General features: G+C 37.7%; 1 protein-coding gene across 1 annotated transcript in view; it reads left to right on the forward strand.

The window, feature by feature from the left end:
- Window positions 1–23874, forward strand: part of LOC135365622 (orofacial cleft 1 candidate gene 1 protein-like) — a gene marked incomplete at its 5' end in the record, with an annotated part of 33044 nt that extends 9170 nt beyond the window's left edge. The window contains 3 exons of the mRNA XM_064598197.1: window positions 14193–14279; window positions 23133–23293; window positions 23785–23874. Of these exons, the coding sequence (XP_064454267.1) occupies window positions 14193–14279; window positions 23133–23293; window positions 23785–23874 (338 nt within the window). The remainder of the gene's footprint in view (window positions 1–14192; window positions 14280–23132; window positions 23294–23784) is intronic.
- Between the last annotated feature and the right edge of the window lie 574 nt (window positions 23875–24448).

Below are 24448 nucleotides of genomic sequence, written 5' to 3' on the forward strand. Positions count from 1 at the left end.
CCAAAGACATTTTTCAGGTCTTTGGTTCCCTTGCTGGGAAATTATTCTTTCTTATGGAGCTAGGGTATTTCACTGTTAGACCCTGAGGAGAGAGGTGCATCTCTTAGCCCAAATGGAGTCTGGAGCAGGCTTTTTTTTTAACAAATTTATATTCAACAGAGGTGTTCTTTTTTTTTTTTTTTTTTTTTTCAGTAGGAATTCTTATCTGTGATCCCAGAAAATAAGAAGTCTATGTGGAAACCTTGAATTTTAATTTTTTTGATGAATATTCAGAGGTGGAGTACCATTTGATGGCTTGGCTTAGAAGTTGAATAAAGCAAGTCATGGAGAATAATTACATTTAGGTAGATCAGGTGTTGGTGAGAGAGGATAAGATGAGGCCTATGGAAAGAATGACACTTGTGATAAGTGTTAGGGTGGAAGTGAATATAGGTAGGTGTTACCCAATAGAAATATAATGTGAGCCACATATGTAACTGGACATTTTCTAATAGCCCACATTGGTCAAATTAAAAAAGAAACTAGTGAATTAATTTTAATAATACATTTTATTTAAAACAATATCTACAAATATTATTATTTTGGCTTATACTCAACATAAAAATGTAAAAATATTTTACTTTTGGAGGAGGGTACGAAGTCTTTGAAATCTGTGTGTATTTTACATTGACAGAAATTAATTTCTTAATTTCACGTGCTCCATAGGCATACGTGGCTGGTGGCTGGTACTGAGCACTGTGATTGTAGCTAATTAGACCCGGAAGTTCAGCCGTGAAAATCTCCGTGGTACAATTTGAGGAACTCAGAACTCTTAGAGAACTATAACGTTCTCAGGCCCAAAATGCTGCTTCACCAATATTGACCCACAATATAATATTCCCAACAGAGTCACAATTGTACTTGTTATTTCTAACATAATTTCTTTCTTTTTTAAAAAAATTATTTATTTGAGAGAGAGAGTACGTGTGAGCTTGGGGAGGGGCAGAGAGAGAGAGGGAGAGGGAGAAAAGCAGACTGCCTGCTGAATGTGGAGCTCCACACAGGGCTCCACCTGATGACCCTGAGATCAGGACCTGAGCTGAAATCAAGAGTCGGATGCTTAACAGACTGAGCCACCCAGGCACCCCTAACATCATTTCCATGATATTAAAAAATGTCTGGATACAAAGGGTATTCCTGAAGATAGGCAAAGTGAATTCTTCTATGTACCAGGAATTAGTAACTTCTCCATGATTTCAAAAAAGGCCTATTCCAAACGCCAACTACCTTGATGTTGGTTTTGTATGTATGAGTTTCTATAAGGAGAGCATAATTGCTTAGGTAAATGTATGTTGATTTAGCATTCTGACATATCCTTAAAACTAGAATTTATGTTCCTGTGTTAGTGTTTCTTAACCCTGGTTATCTATCAGAATTATCTGGGGAGCCAGGGATCCTTTGGCAGTTATAACCTCTGGGATCGCTCTTGGGCAGGTCTATATTCCAAATCTTCTATGAGGCATTTGGATGGACAGCTGGGGTTGAGAGCTACTACTATGGGCTTATTCCCATATCTTAGAGATGAGAGTAGGCATGGGAGGTAGTAATTGTCATGAGTGATAGTTAGTTGACCTGATTCTGGAAAATGGAGAGAGCTAAAATTTTATAACCCAAAAGTAGAGCAGAGTGGAAGGAACAAAAAGAAGAAGCTTTAGATGGAAAATCCAGAAATGATTTAGTATCATCCTGACAAAACCAGCCAGACTTTACATGGGTAGGAGTTATACCATCTTTCTTCTGGAACATAGTCAACATTAAAAAATAATTATTTGCTGCATCTCTACTCAAACCCATCCTGTTTGCCTGCCTTGGGAGAGCCTCCAAAAAAGGTTTCAATTGCAAATGAAATGTGCAATTTTACAGTCTGTGAATGAAGAAGAATATTTGAAATATATGAATTTAGAAACTTCTAGATACTATAGAACACCATGTTTCTTATTAATATTTTTAAAAAAGGAAATTTATTTCATCTGCCAATGTGATTACTTAAGTAAAAGAGTAATTAAATATTTCCCCTACAGTGCTATTGAAATGAGCACAAATTATCATTCTATAAGCAAATATCAATACATTTCCACCTTTTAGATGCTTAAAAAAAAAGCATTAGTAAGAATATGTGTGATTATTTTTGGTCACCTGTCTTCTGTTCCATCTTGCCCAGAACTTATGCTTTGTGTGTATAGACTGCTTTTCTGATCCCAGCTCATCCTCTTTGCTCATTCCCAGCTATGCCCTGACCTGATGATAATTAGCCTCCTCAGAAAGGGAAATTCTTAATTATGGTATTGAAAAGGGAAAGGGGCAGAGAACCTACAACTGCTTAGAATTTCAAAAGAAAGAGGAATCAGCTTAGGTTCTGAACCTGACAAGGGCTTGAGGGCTGGATGGGTCAAAAGGGAATATTTAATAATCTAAATATATAATATGGTGGCACTAAACAGGTAGAGAATGCCTGAAGTCTAGATGGCAGTAAAATAAAATGTGGGACAGGTGTGAGAGGAGCTATGGAAAGGCTTTAGAAGAGAAATAAGAAAGAATTATAGAAGTGGATAGAACAACAAAAAGAAAAATAACAGCAAAAAGAAGTGGATAGAACAGTTCCACAGTTCACTGAGTGATTTCATTGCACTTGAGAAGTTCTTTCCTTTTAATTCCTGCCTTTTATGGAGGTTATTTCTAGTGTTCTTTCCATCCTTGCTTCACTTACTCTAAGTCCTAGGGGAGAGCATTGTGTTGGCCATGCTCAGGTTACTTGCTTGCCTCCTGGTTTTATCACAGCAGGACAAGTAGGTTCTATTCACCTCTCTGGCTTCTGTAGTTGGAGACAGGAATCTGGAGTTACTGGACCATCAAGATGATACACACTGGGAACTAGGAAATCAGGATGCTTGTAGAGAGGGGAAACGGATGCAAGACAGCAACACAAATCAACCAAACAAAAATATAACTGTCCTTTACAGTTCCTATGTCTTTGATGATTTACTGATCATATCCTAGGTTAATAACATCAGGACAACTTAAAAATAGAATTGATCTATATGTGATTAGTTGGATATAAAATGATTTATACAATATTTTGCTTAAGAGTTATATATATATAATAAAAAATGCATCTGTATTTCTCCATTTCCTCCTCCTCATTTACTGAAAAGCATATTAATTGAACATTTTCCATTTGTCAAGCACTATACTACATATGGGAGATACAAAAGTGAATGAGAAGACATGGAAACTCTCTGTGTTCATCCAACATATTACATCGGCAAAGTCACAATGAGATTATAATTAATTAATCCAGATTAATCTGGTACTCTCAAAAAAGCAATATTTTCTCATAAAGGAATTTTGTATCTATTTTACAAATAGCATTTCTTAAATTGGGTGATTCTAGAAGTATGGATTAAAATAGGAAATTGTGTGTGTGTGTGTGTGTGTGTGTGTGTGTGTGTGAGTGGGATCCTAGTTTAGTTGATTCAAGTATGTTCAGCCTCGGACTGAGTATGTATGAGGATTTGTGGCTTAAAGGAGCCTAAAATGAATATAGATTTTTAGTGAAAAAAACTGATATAGAAGTTTAGGCTTTCTGATATGTCAGTGATGTGGTCAATATCTTAGCAGTTGGACAGATTTTTTTTAAAAGCTAGTTTCCTTTAAATATTGGGTGAAAATTAAAAAAAATATACTTTCTTGCCATCAGATTAAGGAGTTATGCTATATCAATGAAATTCCATCTTAAATTCAAACTTTGCTAGGCTCTTTTCAGCTGCCATTTGACTGACTCATTTGTTGCATTTCCGTTTAAGAAAAAAGTAAGATGACCCCTAGGAAAGTGTTAATTCCAAGGAAAGAGCCAGACAGGCACACAAGCTTGATGTCATGCCAATAGGTCAAGGCCAGGGAGGAAGGGTAATTTTGATCACAGTAGAGTGTTTGCCAATCATATTGTCCCATGATCTAATCCCCAGGTATTTATTCCTGGGTTTTTGGAAGAGGGGCTTGGAATAAAAACTAAGATCTTTGTCAGTGGTTGAGGACCTCAGTGGCTCTACCTGCTGATTTGTATAATGTGGAAGAATATCATGTGGGCAAAAATGATGTATATCCCTTTACTTGACATTGTCAATGGGACATGGGATGGATATGGGTGTAAGTCCAAAGTTTGATCAGAGCCAGAGAAGTTGTTATGACATGACATGACTATAGTGGGTACTAGCAGAAATTAGTATTGGAGGCAACAATGGTCACTTGAAGTGGCCCCAGCACCAGTTCTGGAATGGAGAGGAAGTAGTTTTCCTGGAGCTTCATGGAACAGAGATGCCACCATTGATCTCATGATAAATATGGTTTGAAGAGCACCTTTGTTAGCATAAAAACTTTTACACTGGCAGCAGCCAAGCAGAAGGCTGAGCAGTGGAGAAAGGAAATGGTCGATGTTCCAAACACACTGAGGGGAATTAGTTTGAGCATATGTGATCTAAGGCCTTAGATCCTTCCAGAAGAAATGAGGGGTAGTTTGAAATAAAGGTAGGAGATCCATAATACTTATGCCTAAACTGAAAAAATCCTGGATTAAGGTTATAAATGTGACCCTCAATCTAATTTCAGATTGGTGTGGCCATTAAAAAGACACTTATGCAAAAATTAAAAAAAAATAACGTATAAGTACACATGTTAAGTGCATAATTCAAATCGTCTGAGCAGATATGTGATGAGAATTGTTTTTCCCCATACTGCACATAGCCTGGATTATTTTATTATTTTATTTTGTATTTTATTTTATTTTATTTGTATTTTAGAGAGAGAGCATGCACATGTGCATGTGTGAGCCGGGGGGTGGGGCAGAGGGAGAGAGAGAGAATCTCGAGCAGGCTCCATGCTCAGAGGGAGTCCAACTCAGGGCTCAGTCTTACGACCTTGAGATCATGACTTGAGCTGAAATCAAGAGTTGGACCCTTAACCAACTGAGCCACCCAGGCACCCCCGTAACCTAGATTATTTTAGAGGTGATATTGTATAAAACTGTTTAGATCGCTCGCACTTAATAGCTATTTTTTCCTTAAGATGGGAAACAGGTGTTATATGAAATTTATAGAACATTTAAAAATATATATATATTTTTGCTTTGAGACCTTTTAACTGTTATTAAGATTAAGGAAATAGACAGGAAAATCATTTGCTGTTAGGTTTATTGAACTGACCTGGATTTGTGTCTGTGGACACCATTTGGCTCCTAAGTGATTTGAATTTCTTTTTTTTTTTTTTTTTAATTTATTTATTAGAGAGAGAGAGAGAGTGAGAGAGAGAGCGCAAGAGAGGGAAGGGTTAGAGGGAGAAGCAGACTCCCCGCCGAGCAGGGAGCCCGATGTGGGACTCGATCCCAGGACTCTGGGATCATGACCTGAGCCGAAGGCAGTCGCTTAACCAACTGAGCCACCCAGGCGCCCAGTGATTTGAATTTCTTTCCTTGACTTCAAAGGCTAAAAATAAGCACTCAGGAAAGCATCCTTCCTTCTGAAATAAGGAAATATTTTATAGAGATATAAGAAAGATGAAATATTTAGTCAATTTATACAAATCAACACAAATCAACTTAAGATTACTTTCCTGTACTTTTTTTTTTTTTTTTTTTTAATGGAGTAGCAGAGTTCTAGAACAATGTCCAGTTGGGGAAAGAGCATTTTAATCAGATGTTTGAGTTTCAAGAATTTCAATAGAATAAGAAAAGTTTAATTTATTGTCTTTTCAGAAGGAACTGCCTATTTCCAGTTAATCAGACAGATTCGCTCAGGAAATCAGCAGAATGTCGATTTATGTTGTCTTTTTCTACTTGTTCATGCTAAAATTGAAACCATGGGTAACACTTTCCCAGCTGTTAAGCACAATTATTTTCTATATTCTCTTCAAGTTGATGTTAGCAAAACCCCCAATGGATGACTTTGTTTATAAAATAATATTTTATAAAATCTGTCATACATAGTTGGTTGGAATAAGAATTTTTTAAGAATGATTTTAACATTGGAGGATATTGCCTTGTTACTCCAGTTCACTGGATTTATTTATATGCCAGTGAAATTCATATAGCTTTAAAATAAAAATGTGAGCACAGGAATCTATACGATGGTGAAAAGTATGGTTAAGAATCTTAGAATCATAAAAATGCTAGACTGGGTAGCACATAAGCTGATATTACAGAAGTCCAATTATTTTCCTACTGTAAACAGCTACATAGTATAAGAACTGAGAGAACAATGTTTTCTGATACATTAACAATGCAGTGTGTTAGCAGTTGGACATGTTACTGAATCGTTTACCTACATCTTCTGAAATATTTGGTGAGATTTTATTTTTAAATTTTTTTAAAGATTTATTTATTTATTTTGAGTGAGGGAGAGAGAGAAAAAGAGAGAAAGAGTGCAGGGAGGAGAGGAAGAGGGAGAGAATCTCAAGCAGACTCTGCCCTGAGTGTGGAGCCCGGCACGGGGCTTGATCTCACTACTTAGAGATCAAGACCTGAGCCAAATCAAGAGTCGGATGCTTGACCAACTGAGCCACCCAGGTGCCCCTGGTGAAATTTTGAAAGATGTATTTTTCTACCAGAATAAGAAATTACATTATATCAGTGAAACATCATATAAATTTCAAGCTTTGCCAGTCATCATGTTGACCAGAGTTCAATAGTTGCATTTCCATTTTAAGAACAATTTTACTTGAAAAGTTTTTCATGACCTTGTATTTTATGCTTTTAGTATAAACCAGTCCTTAATCTTCAAATAATTCCACTTAAAGTTTCCTTCAGATCACTTTTGTTTTCTATTAAAAAGAATTTAACATAAAATATGATTTCCCTTAGTCTTCATCAGATTAATTGACCAAAAGCCTTATTAAAAAACCCAGGGGATGTCTTGAACCACTGCTTTATGAGATAAAGCATAGATGTCTATAAATTACCAGATTTTTTAGAGAAAGGATTATTAATTAAGATTGTTTAAATGAAATCTCATAATCCATGATATTGATTGCTTCTATATTAAAGTGTGTTGCAGTGTGATGAAAACATTACTACCCGAATGAAGCCTTAAATACAGTGCATATATACAAGTAATCTCAGATCCAGGAGGAAGATGTATTGTTAAATGAATGAAGGCACAATCAAAAAGATTAGAGGGTGACTGATGTCTAATTTTAGGTACATCCTAATTTGACAGGTGCTATTATACACGACATACATTGATGGATTTCCATGTAGAATAATATTGCCAGGCTTCAAACTAGAAAAAAAAGGAAACCTACTTTGATATTTTTGGAAGGACTTTTAAGCATGTTAAAAAAAAATTAATATATTTATACTTAACCTTTGAATTATTACCATTACTTAAGTATTGGAAAGATCTTCCTGTTTAGAAGTTAGCTCCTTAGGGATACTTTAACTCTGAGGATTTGAGGTCCAAGGGAGCCCATGATGCCTCAGTGCCTTGGGGTGCGGGGGATAAAGCGTTGCTGCAGTTATACACTCAACAACACTCCAGTGGTTTGAAAGTTAAGATGCCCGTAATTTACCACGAGGGAGGGCCTTAGGGGAAGAAAGAATATGGCTCAATTAATTAGTACTTGTTAGCAAACTTCAACTGTTACCCTATTTAGATTTTCAAATCACTGGTATCTCAGATACCCACAAGATTTGGAAAGGAAGTGAGAATAAGCAGTGGAGAAAGCTAATGTGTCCAGCAGGGCACCAGCTCTGGAATATAGTGCCCACAACCAAGCAGTTGTCCCAGGTTAGCCTTTCTATAAAGAAGAAGAAGGAACTGGTGTCCATTTGCTGTTTTTTTTTTTTTTTTTTTAAGATTTTATTTATTTATTTGAGAGAGAGAATGAGAGAGAGAGAGAGAGCATGAGAGGGGGGAGGGTCAGAGGGAGAAGCAGACTCCCTGCTGAGCAGGGAGCCCGATGCAGGACTCGATCCAGGGACTCCAGGATCATGACCTGAGCCGAAGGCAGTCGCTTAACCAACTGAGCCACCCAGGCACCCTCCATTTGCTGTTTTTAACCCTGTTGTTAAAAACATCCATGTCTTTTAGTTTGAATTTCTGAATAAAATGAATATTCTGGAAGACCACCTATGGATTCCTATGAAAAGTCCGATATAAATAAATTAATTTTTGAGAGCTGTCTGGAGCTTTTTTATGGGTGTGGGTTTTCTATACTCATTATCTCCTAAGTGGCTATTGTTCGTATTTAGAAAAGTTAATGATTTTTTTTAAGATTTTATTTATTTATTAAAGAGAGAGAAAGCACAAACAGGGGGGAGGGGCAGAGGGAGAAGCAGACCCCCTGTTGAGCAGGGAGCCCGATGTGGGGCTCGATCCCAGGACCCCGAGATCATGACCTGAGCCGAAGGCAGATGCCTAACGTACTGAACCACCCAGGTGCCCCGGAAAGTTAATGATTCTTAATGATTATCTGGTTATTTTCAAGCAATTAGGCCAATAATTTCTTTTTTGTTCTAAAAGTTTTTTGGTTAAATCTCATGTTTTCATGGTAGGGAAGCATATTATCTTTAAATAATAATTATACAAAATATAATTATTTTAAATAATTTTAGCTCATCCTCCCTCTCCCCCCTTATTTTTCTTCTAACTGCTTTGGCCAAGATTTCTAGGAGAATATTGAATAATAATATTGATAGTGAACATCTGAGTCATACTTTGAGTTTTTGTCATTAGGTTTTCTTTTTGGATGTTTATTTGGGTTTTGCTGTTCTGTTTAGGTATTTAGTATAATGAAGACTTTGGTTTAAGATAACTATTCTTTATCATAGTAAGAAGTATTCTCGTGTCTTTGGTTGCCTTTAATTTAAAGTATGTTTGTAAATCAACTTTATAAAATAGTATTTGGATTGATTTAGCATGGTAGAACATGTTTGAGTTTGACAGTCTCCCCTTGCTATATTCTAGTACAGCCCCTGATTTCCACATTTATGTTTCATACATCTGGCCTTATGGACATTTAAACCTGAGTTCTTCATATTGGATTTTCAAAGAGGGGAAAATAGGAAGTTTTCTCAAATTTATTCATAAAGTTCATGGGTATCAAATTTAATTATAGTTATGGAGGCTTCATGCCTTTAAGAGGGATACCGTTCAGGAGAACAATCTAGTTTGTAAAACGTTGATGCATTGCTAGAATCATAAGATGTAAATTGTTTAGTTAGTTATTTAGTTCACATGCAAGCCTTGTGTTAATTTAACTTATTTAACTTATAGTATATTACAGAAAACATGATGATTGGTGATAAAAGGCTGAGCAGAAGCAGGTGGATTCACAGGAAAAGGACAAGAATGGAGTCCATAAAAACCTCCCAAGGAACAGACAGATGCATTCAGGTTTTCTTCCTCTGGAACTAACCTAGCTGATTTGAAAGGAAGTGATTGCCTCATTGAGCCAAGACACTTCCATGATTCACACTAACCTTCCTCTGGTGGGCAATTTCGTTCTCGCTCTTACAGCCCCCAAGGAACTGCATGGGTGCACACTGGAGGATTTCCTGACCAAAGTTCATGTACGGTGTAATTTAAGTAAAAGCCCTGATTACATTCTGTGCTGTTCTGAGTTAAATGAACCTGATATGTGTAGAAGGGCAGAGGCGAGTACATGTGCTTTCCTCCCCCAGATCAGTAAAAAGCAGCATGAGCAAAGCATTAGCTGAGGCCGATTCTAAACACCAAACAACTAATTCTAGGAGCTGGAAACAAAAATAGACTATCTAGAGTACGGACAAGACCAGTGTATTGATTTATTAATTTATGTATCACACCCAGTTGCTTCAATGGAGAGCCATACTTTAATGTATACATATTTGCAAATGTGATTCTCAGGTTATTCATCTGAATATAACAAACAGTTAAATATCAGCCAAATTAAAATCTGTTGTATGTACATTGCTAAACGCCCTACTTTGAATTTCTCAGTGGGTCTATTAATTTTCCTGCGAGATGACTGTAGATATATCCAAAAGCATATTCTGAATGATTAGGGCGCTTTCAGAAATTTATCCTATTAGTAACCTACCTTCTGGTAATAGACACCTTATTCTGAAAACATCCCACTCTATTAAATCATGACACTATCCAATGAAACACGAGCGGAGGAGCGAATGTTAAGATGAAGTCTGCTGTTTCCAAATTTATAATAAGCTCCATGTATTTCATTGTCTTAAACTCTGCTTACTGTATTTAGGTTATTGATTTACCAGGGCAAGATATACCAATAAAAAGGAGGAATTGTTTTGATATTTAAGAGTAGGTTCTTATCTGACTCGTAGGCTGATTTATGTTATAGCAAGAAATTGGCAAAATTGTAATAAGTTACAAATAATACATTATAAGTATTATAATTACTTATAAATAAATTATATATAATTATAAATTACATATAAATTTTAAGTAAATATAATTACTATAAACATTATGGATTCCCTATCTCCAGAGTCTTGAGAGTATAGTGATTTAATCCCGAGTTTTCATTCTTAGGTTTGAAATAAAGGCCTATGTGAGAGATGTGTCCCCTACTCCTCCTTGTGGGGGCATAATCATCCTTATCTGGCTCTTATTTTTTCCCATATCTCTAATCACTATCAAAAAACTGTAAAGTATACATTTTCATTTGCTTTTTTTTTTTTAAGATTTGATTTATATATTTGATAGAGAACTAGCACAAGCAGGGGAAGCGGCAGAGGCAGAAGGAGAAGCAGGCTCCCCGCTGAGCAGGGAGTCCCACAGGGGGACTGAATCCCAGGACCCTGGGATCATGACCTGAGCCGAAGGCAGATGCTTACCCAACTGAGCCACCCAGCGCCCATATACTCATTTGCTTTTATTCTTCCATTCCCAGAATGTAAGCTCTGTGAAGAGAAGGATTTTTGAGTGTTTTATTTTACTGACGTATTTATATAATAGGCACTCACTAAGTATTGGTCGAATGAATAGATATGAAACCTCACGCAGCATAATGTGACACTGTACAACAACTTAATAATAATTGGAACAAAAACATGAGTTAGGGGCCCCTGGGTGGCTCAGTCAGTTAAGTATCCGACTCTTGATTTTGGCTCAGATCATGATCTCAGGGTTGTGAGACTGAGCCCCACCTCTGGCTCTGAACTCAGGACAGAGTCTGCTTGTCCTTCTCCCTCCCCTTCTGCTCCTCTGTCTCTCTCTCAAATAAGTAAATCAAATATTAAAAAACAAAAAAACATGAGTTAAACTCGATGCTGGGACTAGTGAGGAAGTTTCAAAAATTTACTTCAGATAGCAGTTTCTCCAGAGAGACTTCTCTGAAGTGCCCAGTATGGGCTGGATGCTCCTGCTATGTGCCCAAACAGATCTCCATCCTTTACCACAATATGAAATCTTACCAGACTGACCATGTTTCCCTTCCTTGTTCTCGGAGCTCACTGTGCTCTGAAGACAGGGCCACAGGGTTTTGTTTGTTCGTTCTTAGAATCTTGGTTCCTAGAAAGCACTCAGTTACAAAAGCAAAGGGAAGGGGGTCTTGAAGGAAAAGATAGAGGGGATGGGGAATAGAAAGGAAGAGATGAATAAAGGATGGAAAAAAAGTTGCTCATTTAATCAAGATAGAACATCTGGACAAGGGAAGAATTTGGGTATTGCCGTAGGGTTCCCAAGAGAGGTTTATTTAACAAATGAATTTGGATTTATGAGTACCTCTGTGTGCCAGGTATGCTTCTAGCCACTGAAGGGGTTGCAGTGAACAAAGAGCTGATGTCATTGTCCTCATGGAGCACTTTTAGGTTAGTTTAAAAAAAAAAATTTGTTTTAGTTTTAAATTTTTTTGGTGGGGGGGAGACAGACAATAAACAAGTGTAATATTGTATATGTAAAACAATGCACAACATAATGTGAAATATAGTGGAAAATGTATAAATTGTAAAAATAAATGAATTATATAAAATAAATGAATTATATAAAACAAATGAATTATATAAAATATATGAATTATATAATATATGTAAATATAATATATGATATTATATGATATGATATAATGTAGAATTTGGGGATGCTTAAAGGGAATCCGTGCATTGCCTTTGTAAAGATTCCTCATAAGCCCTTACCTGTAGAATGCTATTTGCCGTATCCCAGAATGCGAAGCACAACAGAAATCACTCCAGGAGTGGCATTTATAACTAACATGTGTGCCTCAACCTAGCCTGAATGTGGGAGGAACGATTTGCCTAGATGTTGAAACCATGCGTAGACCTTCGAGGGGTCCATCTCCTAGTTGCGCGCAGAAGCTCCCCGCCCCGAGGGGAGACCTGGGGATCTGGAGGCTTCCTGCGCGCAGGCTTCCTTCTTGCGCCCCTGGGCGGGACCCTCCTTTTTGAACTGACAGCAGGGATGAAAAGGGTTTGAGAACTTACAGACCAGATAAACTTCTCCAGACTTTTGGTTAAAAACGACTGCACTCCGTTTCTTTCTTCAAGGTCTTGATTAAGTTGGTATTATTTACAAAGTCATTTCAGTAGACAAAGAATCGAGTCTTGTACCTGAACGGAGGTGTTTGCAGGATCTGGGTCCCCATGGTAGACTGCTGCGGGTACGTGATAATAATAAGAAATACACTGCCACTTTTGCTTTAATACAGGCGAATTATTTTGCTAGCATATGGAAGAGTGTGCTTTGGGTACCACAGTGCTTTGTGGTAGAGGGGAAAAAAACCCAAAACCAATTACATGAATGAGGTAGAATGACTGTGTTATTGCAGTACATAAGACTTTGATTACATACTGCCAAGATTCATACCAGCCTAGTAGTTGTTGACAGATAAAGTAACAAAAATGAAACTCATTTATTTTTTTCTTTATTGAGACCTCAAGGAAAAGCAGATTCTCAGTTCTTGTACTTACTACGTTGATAGAACAGAGACTGACAGCGAAAATGTGCCAGTCCAGAAATATAAATTAAACCTCGGTTCATATCAAAATTCCATTTAGTCTTGGAAAAGGAGCTGCTGTTTGGATTATTTTTGATCCTAAATCAAATATACAATGGAGGATCACAGTATACCTGGTATTTGTTAACCCTCTCCTGTGAACAATACTTGCAACCTTATTGTTGTTTTTGGTCGACGATGCTTTATTTCTTTCGCAGTGTTGGAGGCAACTTGAATTATCGTCAGGGTAGGTTATCTTTTACTGAATGCAAATTGCTAGCAACAGACATACACATTTCAGTCTGCAGGAAGTATGAAACTAGGTTTGGAAAATTGATAACAGACTCTTCTTTATTACAAAGTCCTATTTGATGCTACAGTTTGATTATTGAGACAAGGACAAAAGTAAGTGAGAAATATAAAGTGAGGATTTTTGGATTGTTTGTTGAGATTGTTGATGTGTATTGAACAAAACTTCTGACTAGATCATTTGTACCTTCCCTTCATGTAACTTAAGTTGACAGAGCAAAAAGGACCTTTTACTTTCTTTTCTTTTTCTCTCTTTATCTCCTGCCCTCCTTTACCCTCCCTTCCTTCCTTCTTTCCTTCCTTCCTTCCTTCCTTCCTTCCTTTCTTCCTTCCTTCCTTCCTTCCTTCCTTCCTTCTTTCTTCTTCCCTCCTTCCCTCTCTTCTTTCTCTCTCTTTCTCTTCACTTTTTCTTTTTATTCAACTGTTGACATGGAAATTTTGCTACAGTTTCTCATAACTAAGACACTACAAAATCGATGACAGAATTCTGGAAACAACAACACGGTAGACTTGGGGAATGGATATACAAGTGGGTAAACAGAACAATCAGTGAACCCTAAACATCATTATAATCCAACAATGTCCGTTTCTTTGAGTATATCCTAAACATAATTTTGCTTAAATTTTTTTATTATTATTCTAAAGTCTACATTTGATCATATTCTCATTAATTTTTTAGCAACCGAAAGCATGAACTCGTTTCTTGAATTACCTTTTCTGACCTTTTGCAAGACGATAATTACAAAAAAGGGAGGCCTGGAAGGACTTGTACAAAAATTAAGCTTATAAAGTAGCTAAAATGGCCCTTCTGTGCTGGTGTCGATTTCAAAATTAACATTTTGGTTCATGTGCTTCTAATAATCACTGACCCTTACTTCATGTACTTTCCACAGGAAATGAATATAGCAGAAATTACTTTGACCCACTGATGGATGAGGAAATCAACCCAAGGCAGTGTGGGATGGAGGTCAGCAGAGAGGGTGAGCTAGAATTAAGTATGTAATTTTTGTGTCAGAATATTCTTTTCCATTCATGAAAATGAGGTGACAAAGATCACACATGCAGTTCCGTTTAGATTTTGCGGCTTACAATTTAAATGGTAAGTTTTAACCACTAACAACATGATGGGCAGCGAAGGTAGTTTTTGATCAAGGACAGCCAGCTGGTCAGAGAGAAGAGGCAGGGATTTGCTTTCATTTGACCAGCCGCCGAAAGCAGTTTGGTGTCATTATAAGGCCAGTGTTATGCGTATGAGGAGCATCATCACTTTACAAATTCCATCTCTGCTCTTTGAGTTTAAAATGAGCATTCTTCGATGAGTTGCAAAATTCATCTAGCGTAAGAAGATTCTGTGCATGGTGACTACTGATTCCTTTCATTGGAGGCGGGACACCGCTGCCTGGGTTCTGAACCACAAAGAAAGGTGCAGTGGTCTGATGATTTCTTCTTCTATAACCTTGAGTCTGTTGCAGTTGTAAAATAGCAATTCAGAAGATGACATTTCACACTGGGCACCAGTCACTGAATCTGAACTTTTTAGGGGGAAGATGGGGTAAATCTTCACAGATAGAGGGGCTTAAGCACGTGCAAAAATTATTTTAAAAGACAGTTTTCAATAACTACACCTCTTTTTAGATGACACAGAATCCACGGATATCATCAAAAGACGTATGTACAAGATAAGGCAAGAACTTACTCTCAGGGCAGTTTTTACCAGTAACTCAAATCAAGGTGAATTGAAAACTGGAAAAATCTCAACCTTATATTTGCCCAACACACTTGGGGGATGAAAGATAATCCCAATGAGTTCTGGAGAGGAGTATCAGTTGGATTCTTCTTGAAATCTGTTTTAAATCCTTGGAGATCACAATATATAGTTGTGTTTGATAGAGTTTTTGTAATGTAAGGACTAAAGTTGGCTTAATAAGATGTTCAATGATATATGATGAGGAATGGCTGTAAGCACGGACAGGCAAGTGACCCAAAATATTGTGGGCCACTCTTCCCTAGTCAGCAGTGATTGCCCAATGCCTGGGGTTCACTTTGGGTCCCGTGTTTCAGAGCAGGCAGCTGTCTTTATATCCAGTTTTAAGCCTGCAATTAGTAATCATTTCTTTTTCTTTTTGCTGGGTATTCAAGCCTATTTCATCTAGGGGAATAGACAGTGCTAATGAACACAAGATTGCCTTCCACATCCTCTGTGGCACAGAGCTGAAGACCATGCAGGGACGTAACAGGGCTGGGAGGGGCCACCTGAGCAAAGGTGCAACGCACAGCATTTTGTGTGTTTGCCCCATCTATCTTCACCCTGGTTCAGCTTTGTTCTCATATTTATTTGTTTATAATTTGTTTTTTTTTCTCAAATCAATACAGCTTTTATTGCATCTTTAAAATACCACAAATAAGTCTGAAAAATCATCTGACATCTTGCTGTTTCTGTAGCTGGGCAACTTAGATAGTATTCATCAGCCTGCCAGACTGGTCCTTTTTCCGAAGCATAGACATCATCTCCAAATTTTCTGTCATCCTTGTTTTTAACTGTGGTGGCTCACTGAATCAAAGCAGCTGAGTGTGATCCCAGTTCAGTGTCCTTTCCTTCAAGAATTAACTCATCTTTCTTGAGTTACTGAACAAGCAACACCTAGTCTCATCCAAACCCTGGGGATGTATTTTTCACCCAAGAAATTTCAGATTTCAGCAAGAGAACCATTCTCCTGAATGACAACGTTGGTGGTGAAGGGAGCTTTCACAGGCCTCATCTTGTAATGGAAGCCCAATGTCACGCCCTTGACCATGTTCTGTACATGACTACAGACAGTGTGGACAGTAGCCAGTTCTTTGCTGTTTCCTATCACTTGTCAGCTCAGAGCCTCTTCTATTTCTTTCCAAGGAGTCTGAGTTCTACATTGATGTGCTTGGAGTCTCTTTTCAGGGTTCCTCTGGGGCCCTTCACAATAACAGTGTCCCTTCAGAGTGATGTCGACACTTTCGGAATGTCAACAGTCTGATCGCTGAGAATGGTCTCCATTCTCACAGTAGATGTGGCAAAGCTGTTTATAATTTGTACTCTACTTGCTTCCAAAATAGTTGGAGACAGCTTATAATAGAAATGTAAATGCATATGGTCAAAGCAAAGTTCAAATATAGATGAAAGAGGGATTTGAGAACGCCTATACAAAGAAGTAAATGTACGAGAAATCGAGGACAGTATTATAACTATAATTAATCACTTACTCTTACCTTGTGCTTCTTGGAAGTTAAATATAAAGGGATATCAGTTAGATAACGTTCAATGTTAAACAGAATTTATGACTCTTTTTCAGTGTCGATAACCCACCATCACCACCACCATTTTATTTTATTTATTTATCTTTTAAATATTTATTTATTTGGGAGAGAGAGAGAGGGTGAGTGGGGGGGCAGAGGGAGAGGGAAAGAAAGAGTCTCAAGCAGACCCCACGCTGAGCATAGAGCCTGACTCGGGGCTCGATCTCACGACCCTGAGATCATGACCTAAGCTAAAATCAAGAGTCGGACGCTTAACAACTGAGTCACCCAGGTGCCCCTACCATTTTATTTTATTTTATTTTATTTTATTTTATTTTATTTTATTTTATTTTATTTTATTTTATTTTATTTTATTTTTTTAACAGTAGATCCTGGAAGGATAATATTATGCTAATTTTTTATCTGGCAAAGATTGTAAAAATAGTGGACAATTGGTTCTTGGTTCTTGGTCAATACATTTTACTTAATATGGAGTATAGATCTGAGAGTTGCTACGAGGCATCTACTACATAGCTGCACAGCATTTTATTATCTTACAATTTGGATATGATTTGATGTAAGTGATATTAGCTTGTGGATCAGTCAGGGTTCTCCAAAGAACCAGAACCCAGAACCAATAAATAAGCTCTCTTTCTGTCTCTACATATCACATAATACATGTATAACATACATGTACATAATACATATACAATATGTGTATATGCAGAGAGAGACAGATGGATAGAAAGAGGGAGATTTAAGAAATTGGTTCATGTGATTGTAGGGACTAGCAAGTCTATCTATAGGGCCAAGGCTGGTAGGGTGGAGATTCAGGTAAAGTTTGATGTGAAATTCAGGCAAGCATTGATAAGCAGTCTTGAGACTGAATTCGGCAGGGCAAATCACAGAGGTTTGGCAAGCATGGAGTGGAAATCTGATCCCTATCTTTGGCACTATCTGTTCTCTTTTCCATTAGGTGTTGCCTTTTTCCTGTTGCCTTTCCCCACCTTTCCCTTTGAGGAAAACTTCTGAAGGGCAAAGTAAGCACATTGATTCAAATTGTTGAATTTAAGTTTGAAGGGGACATTCTCTTGCCTTCAGTTCCTGTCTTATGTAACCCATTTGACCCTCCAGGGTTCTGTTGGGACAACACCGAGGGGGTTTCTCACCAGGTCTGCCTACAGAAGGAACTAGAAACTTTGGTTCAGGTTCCTCTCATATGACACCTCAGAAGCTGTCTATAATTCATTACTTCATAATGAAAACGAAAACACTAGTTCAGAATGACAGAACCTAAACTATTGAAAAATTCTGTACTTCATACAATTACTAAGTAGTTAACAACAAACAAATAAGGAAATGGGGGTGGCTGCCCTTTGCTGAGTCCCTACTATATTCTAGGCGTGAAGCAACATGCTTTATGTGTGTTATCTTCTTTATTTTTTTTTAAAGATTTTATTTATTTATTCATTAGAGACAGAGGGAGAAGCAGGCTCCCCGCCGAGCAGGGAGCCCGATGCGGGACTCGATCCCAGGACCCTGAGATCATGACCTGAGCCGAAGGCAGACACTTAACCATCTGAGCCACCCAGGCACCCACGTGTGTTATCTTCTTAACCCTCATTTCCATCCCATTTTGGGGGCCAGGAGGTTAAAGCTCAAAGACTCTAAGAAGTTGCCCCAAGATTACAGAGCTAGTTAAGTGGCAGAGCTGGGATTTGGACGTAGGTTTGCCTCTCTCTAAAGATGGTGTCTCTGTATTAATGCCATTTATGTTTTGCCTATCTGTTCGCTTGACATGCAAGATGTATGTTCATTTATTCTTTTCTGTGATCCTCATTGGTCTGTCAGGATTACCTAGTCCTTATAATGAGGCTTTTATTATGTCTGCAGAGATTTCCCCATCTATGCATCTGCTATTGCTCACTGTTAATTTCTAAATAAGATTCTTTTATGAGCCATATATCAGCATTACAAGTTTTGTTGCTGTTCTCCCTAAGACTTATCAAGTTCCAGGCAATGGCGGAATACAAGTTCATGCTTCCCTAATGCACAACCTGCAAAATGTCTTCTGGGGATGGCCCCTTCTCCCTTTCCCCCAAATGTTGGGGTGGTAGGAGGTTTGTGCAGGCTCTTGGCAGGAAAAGAACATTTGAAGGTCAACTGATACTTGAGGAAATCATCTGCAGGGTTCAGTGAGCAGAAGCTGACTTCAAAGACCTTTTTATGTTACACTTTCAGACATTCTATCTGGCTCCAGCAGCCTAAGCTTTCCTGACTACTAGTCCCAAATCCACAAGCACAGGCTACACTGAATTTCTTTCCAACCCTGATGTTCAAAAGATCATAGGGATGGATGGAAAGGGGGGACCTCGAATTTTCGGGAACTTCTCACTTGGACAGTGAAAACCCCTTAAGGCTCTTCTAGAACACTTGCTGTTGGAGTTTCAGATGTGAGTTGCAGAATTGACTACCATCCCCAGAGTTGGCTCGCCCATGGAGTACAAAGTGAGAAGTAGTAGAAATATGTGGGCTTTATTAAAACTACCTCTGTAAGAGTACAACCACAGTTTAGTTCATCCACTTGCCTCCTAGAGGAAGGGGAACATTTTGATGTATGTATGTATATCCTAAGACAGGGGTGGTAATCCAAATTTGCATCATTTATGTTTGGTTCTATCTAGTGGCAGATCTACCTAGATGACTCTTTAAACCCTTTTCCAGAACCATGTTTTTTTGATCATGCGTCTTTTTTTTTATGTTTGGTTGGTTGGCTGGTTTCCGTTTTTTAATGACATAACTTTGTTACTTTAAATTCACAAAAGAACTAAATAGCACTTGTATTTGCTATTATATTGCAATAGCATATATAAAAGAATTTAAGACCACCTAACGCCACTAAGTTTGTTGTTTCTTGCATATATGCAGTAAAAAATAGGATATGCAGAGAGTAGGTAGTGGAAAACCCTCATTCACTTTGCTTATATATTCTGTTGTATGATTTGACAAACCATAATGTCTTGTTCTGAAATGATTTTTGTGTAGTGCATGTCATAATCCACTGAATTTTAGATCATTTTTATTGGAGAAGAATTATGAATTATGGTATTCATACCATATTTGAATACCATATACCATACCATATTATGAATACCCTGCAATATACATTTAAAAGTCATTGTTCCAGTTATCATTGATTTATAAAAGGTTTTTTTTTTATTTCAGAGGAAGGCAGCATATTGAATAGAATTTGTGTCTATGACCTATAAAATAACTAAAGAGCCACAATGATTAATAATTTCTTTTTGTAATTCAATTTGTATATTTATAAATTAACTGATGAGAAAGTTATCACAAATATGTTCTTTTAGCACGCCTACAAGTTGATAATAGGATTCTCTGTGATCGATTAATGGGGCTGTTTGACAAGCATGGACGAGGAGAAGCCCAAGGTTAAGAGACTCATTATTTTCAATCTTTTGTATTAACATTAGTTGTAAATTCATTAAGACGTTTTCCTGCAAATGCTGATCTGTGTTTTCTAAACATAACCACTCATTGATAACCTATGTGTGTTTTTGATGGTTGCAAATACTTAAATATAGCTAAAGCTGGGGGGAAAGGTAACTATGGCTCAGTTTTCTAGAATTACATAGAATTTATAACACTAGATAGTGAAATGATTTACTTGCTATTGCATGATCTTACAAGGAGATATGACATATTTGGATTCTCTACTATGGTGCTATATACCACTCTTTTTAAAGATTTTATTTATTTATTTGACAGAGAGAGACACAGTGAGAGAGGGAATACAAGCAGGGGGAATGGGAGAGGGAGAAGCAGGGGGAATGGGAGAGGGAGAAGCAGGCTTCCCGTGGAGCAGGGAGCCCGATGCGGGGCTCGATCCCAGGACCCTGGGATCATGACCTGAGCCGAAGGCAGACGCTTAACGACTGAGCCACCCAGGTGCCCCAGTATACCACTCTTTTTAAAGAGTGTATTTCAGCTTTTAGATAAATGCTTTGGGTGATAGAAAACAAGCAGTATACTGTTTTCAATCTTAGCATGGGAATTCATACTTGTGAATGTTAGGCTCTTTAAGTAAGTAATTCTCATGTGTATCAATATAGGAATTTAAAGATAATCCCTTAAAAACTAAAATCTAAATTCTTAGGTTAACACATACAAATTCACGCCAGAACCACACTGGAGATTTTACCAAAGCATTAATTGTAAATTGTTGTATCCACTTGTATTTAAATTCATTAAGTTTTTTTTTTTTTTTCTCAGTATATATTTAGTTCTTCTCAAATGATCATTGTCTCTTTCTAACTTAAATAATTCTTTAAAATACTTGTGAGGGCTCGTAGTTAAGTCCTCTATATTTTTAGTTATTTTTCTAATAAATTTATACTTAGTCTTCACCATTTGGTAACTGTGTCACCTTGGGCCAATTTCTTAACGTTTCTTTGCCATTTCTGCCAAATGGACATATGATCCCTCCCACAATGGAGTAGTTATGGGGATTAAATTATTCATTAATACATGGGCAGACATCATAAGCACACACACACAGAGAATAATGAAGATAATTGATAATGATGAAAAAATTAATACCAACTAAATATTTGCTGAGTGCTGACCAGGTGCCTGGCATTGTCCTAACCACTGTTCAATTTTAAATAGGGTAAGTATTAACTTACTTAAACCTCCTAACAATCCTGAAGTTTAGGCCACCTTTTTTATCCCCATTTACGGAGTATCATCCCCTAAAAATTTTATTCCTGCCTAGATACATTTCCCCTTAGCTTTTTTACTATCAGTTTGTGTAACTTTTTATTTCTTTTTGTCTTTATAAACCAAACAGACTCGTTTTCAGTCCAGCTTGATCCCTCATTTTGAAAGATCCTCACTTGAATGAAGAATTAGGATTCCCCAGAGAAGCAGAATCCAATAGAACCAATAGAAAGAGAAAGACATTTATGGGGGCTGGCAAGTCTGAAATCCTTAGGACACACTGGTAGGGTGGAGATTCAGGTAAGAGTTGATGTTAAATTCAGGCAGGAGTTGAAGTCTTGAGTCATAATTCCTCAGGGCAGCAGGCTGAAGATTCAAGCAAGAGAATGTTGCAGTCTTGAGACTCAATTCCTTCTTTTTGGGGAAACCCTAATCTTTACTCTTAAGGCTTTCAAATGACTGGATGAGGCCCACTCACATCATGAAGGGGGATCTGCTTTGCTCAAAATCTACCAATGTAAATGTTAATCACATCTAAAAAAATTACTTCGCTGGCAACATCTAGACTGGTGTTTGAACAAATAACTGGGCACCATACTCTAGCCATGCAGACACATAAAATGGCTATGTTTAAATTAGTGAGATTTCTATATTTTTAGTCTAATATGTGAGTCAGCAAATATATATTGAATATTTGTGTGTGTGTGTGTGTGTGTGTGTGCTAGGCATTGAGCAATGCCCTTTTATACCTACTATGTCCCTTCCATTCTGACAAGTCTTTGCAGCTTGGATCCTGGAAACCACCCATGTACACATTTACAGGTGGCACCTGATAGGCTTTCGAAATAATTTGTGAGCTTTCAAAAGTCTTATGGAACTTACAGAATGAATAGCCAGGCACTATTTGTCAGTACTATATGGTCAGCTATGTTGTTCAAGAGGATATATTTGAGACTTAGAAAGTTTAAAAAAACTTGTTCAAGGTAATACGGTGAACCAGTGAACAAAGAAACCAATCCTCTGGACACTGAAGCCCAGGGCTCTTTCCCAGTATCCTACTTCATGTCCTGCTGGACACCAAGCTCTCTTCCTTTGGTTAAAAGTGTTTAGGTTTTTGTTAAAATTCTAACTTTGGAGGCATGGAAAATTCTACATTTTATCTTCCAGCATTTTTTCCCAAGCTGGAAGAGAGAGGATTATTGTATATTTACAGTGTGCATCTAGCTAGATGAATAGATGCATTTTGTAGATGATACTGTTTTCAGAAGATAGAGAGAGAAAGAAAGTACACACATACAAATATGCAAATAAACAAGGCAGCCCAAATAAAGTCCCTCTGTGTTTGCAAAGCTCAGGAACTGTTCTCAGGGGTCCTAACTTGAAAAATGAAGCCAAGCGCTCCGGCTTCTCCTATACATATTCACCTCCCAAGTTGGTTTCAGCAAAATGGTGAGCAAGTGGTAAGACGTTGAGGTAAACAACATGTAATATTAACACACAGAAAAGTGGAATATCTACACTTCAGGAGGTATTTGGTAAGTGGGAAAAAGGCTTTCATGCAGAGCCTGTATTTGACTCAACTTTGGGGACACGACAGGAAGAACAAAAGTTGTTGGCATTGGGCTTGTTTTTAATCATAAAACTTGTTCTGGGCTTTAGCAATTTCCCAGTACATTAAACAGAGAATAACTTGCTAAATTGTAGATTATGGAAAACCAAGCTGTATCCCCAATAAGAAAAAATGTGGTTAGATGACTGTGTGTTAAGCCAATGTTAAAGTGACAAAGAGCAAGTCAAATTCGTGTGATTTTTCTTGGAGTAAATAGATGAGAGCTTCAAGGAGATTCTGGATTCTGAAGAGCCAGTGAGTTCCAGAAAGAGACCCGGACCCCGCAAAGAGGACAGCCAAGACACTTCTGTCTACAGTGAGGCGTCTGGACGTGTTCAGAAAAGTATAATTCTGCCTGGAAGTTCTTCTTTGGAACAGGTCAGCATGAAATATATATTGAGAAATGTAAGATAATCTCTCTTTTTAAAATAGCAAGTTGAAATGTCAGTCCTACACATCATCCATTGGTTTTACTCACTAACCCACCCTGTCTAGAACACATGATTCATGACTTGCCCAAATCTTTTCCCTTATTTTTCATATACCTTTTAGCAAGCAGAACTTAGGCTGTTTATCAATATCACACAATTTAATTTTACTTCATCTGGTTTTATTTCATTTACCCCGAGAAGAAAGGTAGGCTGAGTCAGGCTGAAGAGGAAAAAATATCACCAGGGGAGTGGTACTTACTTCAGTGCATTGTTAGAGGAGGAGGAGATGAGTCATTCATAAAGAATCCAGCACAAAGGAAGTGCTCTTTAAATGGCATGGGCATGCGGAGAGAAAAAATGATTGTCCCCTTCCCAGGCCAACACTCTCCATGTTCTCACTTTCACAGTGTCAGGAAGTCCCCTGAACATTCTCTGCAGGAAAATACTTCACATTTGGTGTTAGAGCTCATAGCTTTCATCCTTGGTCCTGATATTTATATGAATTTGAATCTCTGTAAAGTAGGATGAAATAATTTAAGCCTTTTATGGTTGTGGTGAGGATTAATAAATGTGTCCAAATGCCTGGCAGTTGATGTTTCTCTTTTCTTATGACTCATATTACATATTTGTTGAGACTGTTACCTATGCTTACTTTTTTTTAAAAATAATTTTTTTATTTATTTTGAGAGAGGAAGAGAGAGAGAGAGAGAGGGAGTTGGGGGAAAGGCAGAGGGAGAGGGAGAGAGAGAATCTCAAACAGACTCAGCACTAAGCGTGGAGTCAGATACGGGGCTTGATCTCACAACCATGAGAGTATGATCTGAGCCAAAATCAAGAGTCAGCCGCTTAACTGACAGAGCCACCCAGGCACCCCCACCTATGCTTACTTTTTATTACTATTGTAAGGGTGAACTGATACTTACAAAAGTCAAGGTGTTTATTTATTTATTTTTTTTAAAGATTATTTATCAGAGAGAGAGAGAGGGAGAGAGAGAGAAAGCACACGCAGCGGGGAGAGGCAGAGGGAGAAGCAGGCTCCCTACTGAGCAGGGAGCCCGACGTGGGGCTCGATCCCAGGACCCTGGGATCATGACCTGATCCG

Source organism: Mirounga angustirostris, unplaced genomic scaffold, assembly GCF_029215605.1.
Source record: "Mirounga angustirostris isolate CCGP_5_RB_7025 unplaced genomic scaffold, mMirAng1.0.hap1 SCAF_8, whole genome shotgun sequence".
Classification (NCBI taxonomy): domain Eukaryota; kingdom Metazoa; phylum Chordata; class Mammalia; order Carnivora; family Phocidae; genus Mirounga; species Mirounga angustirostris.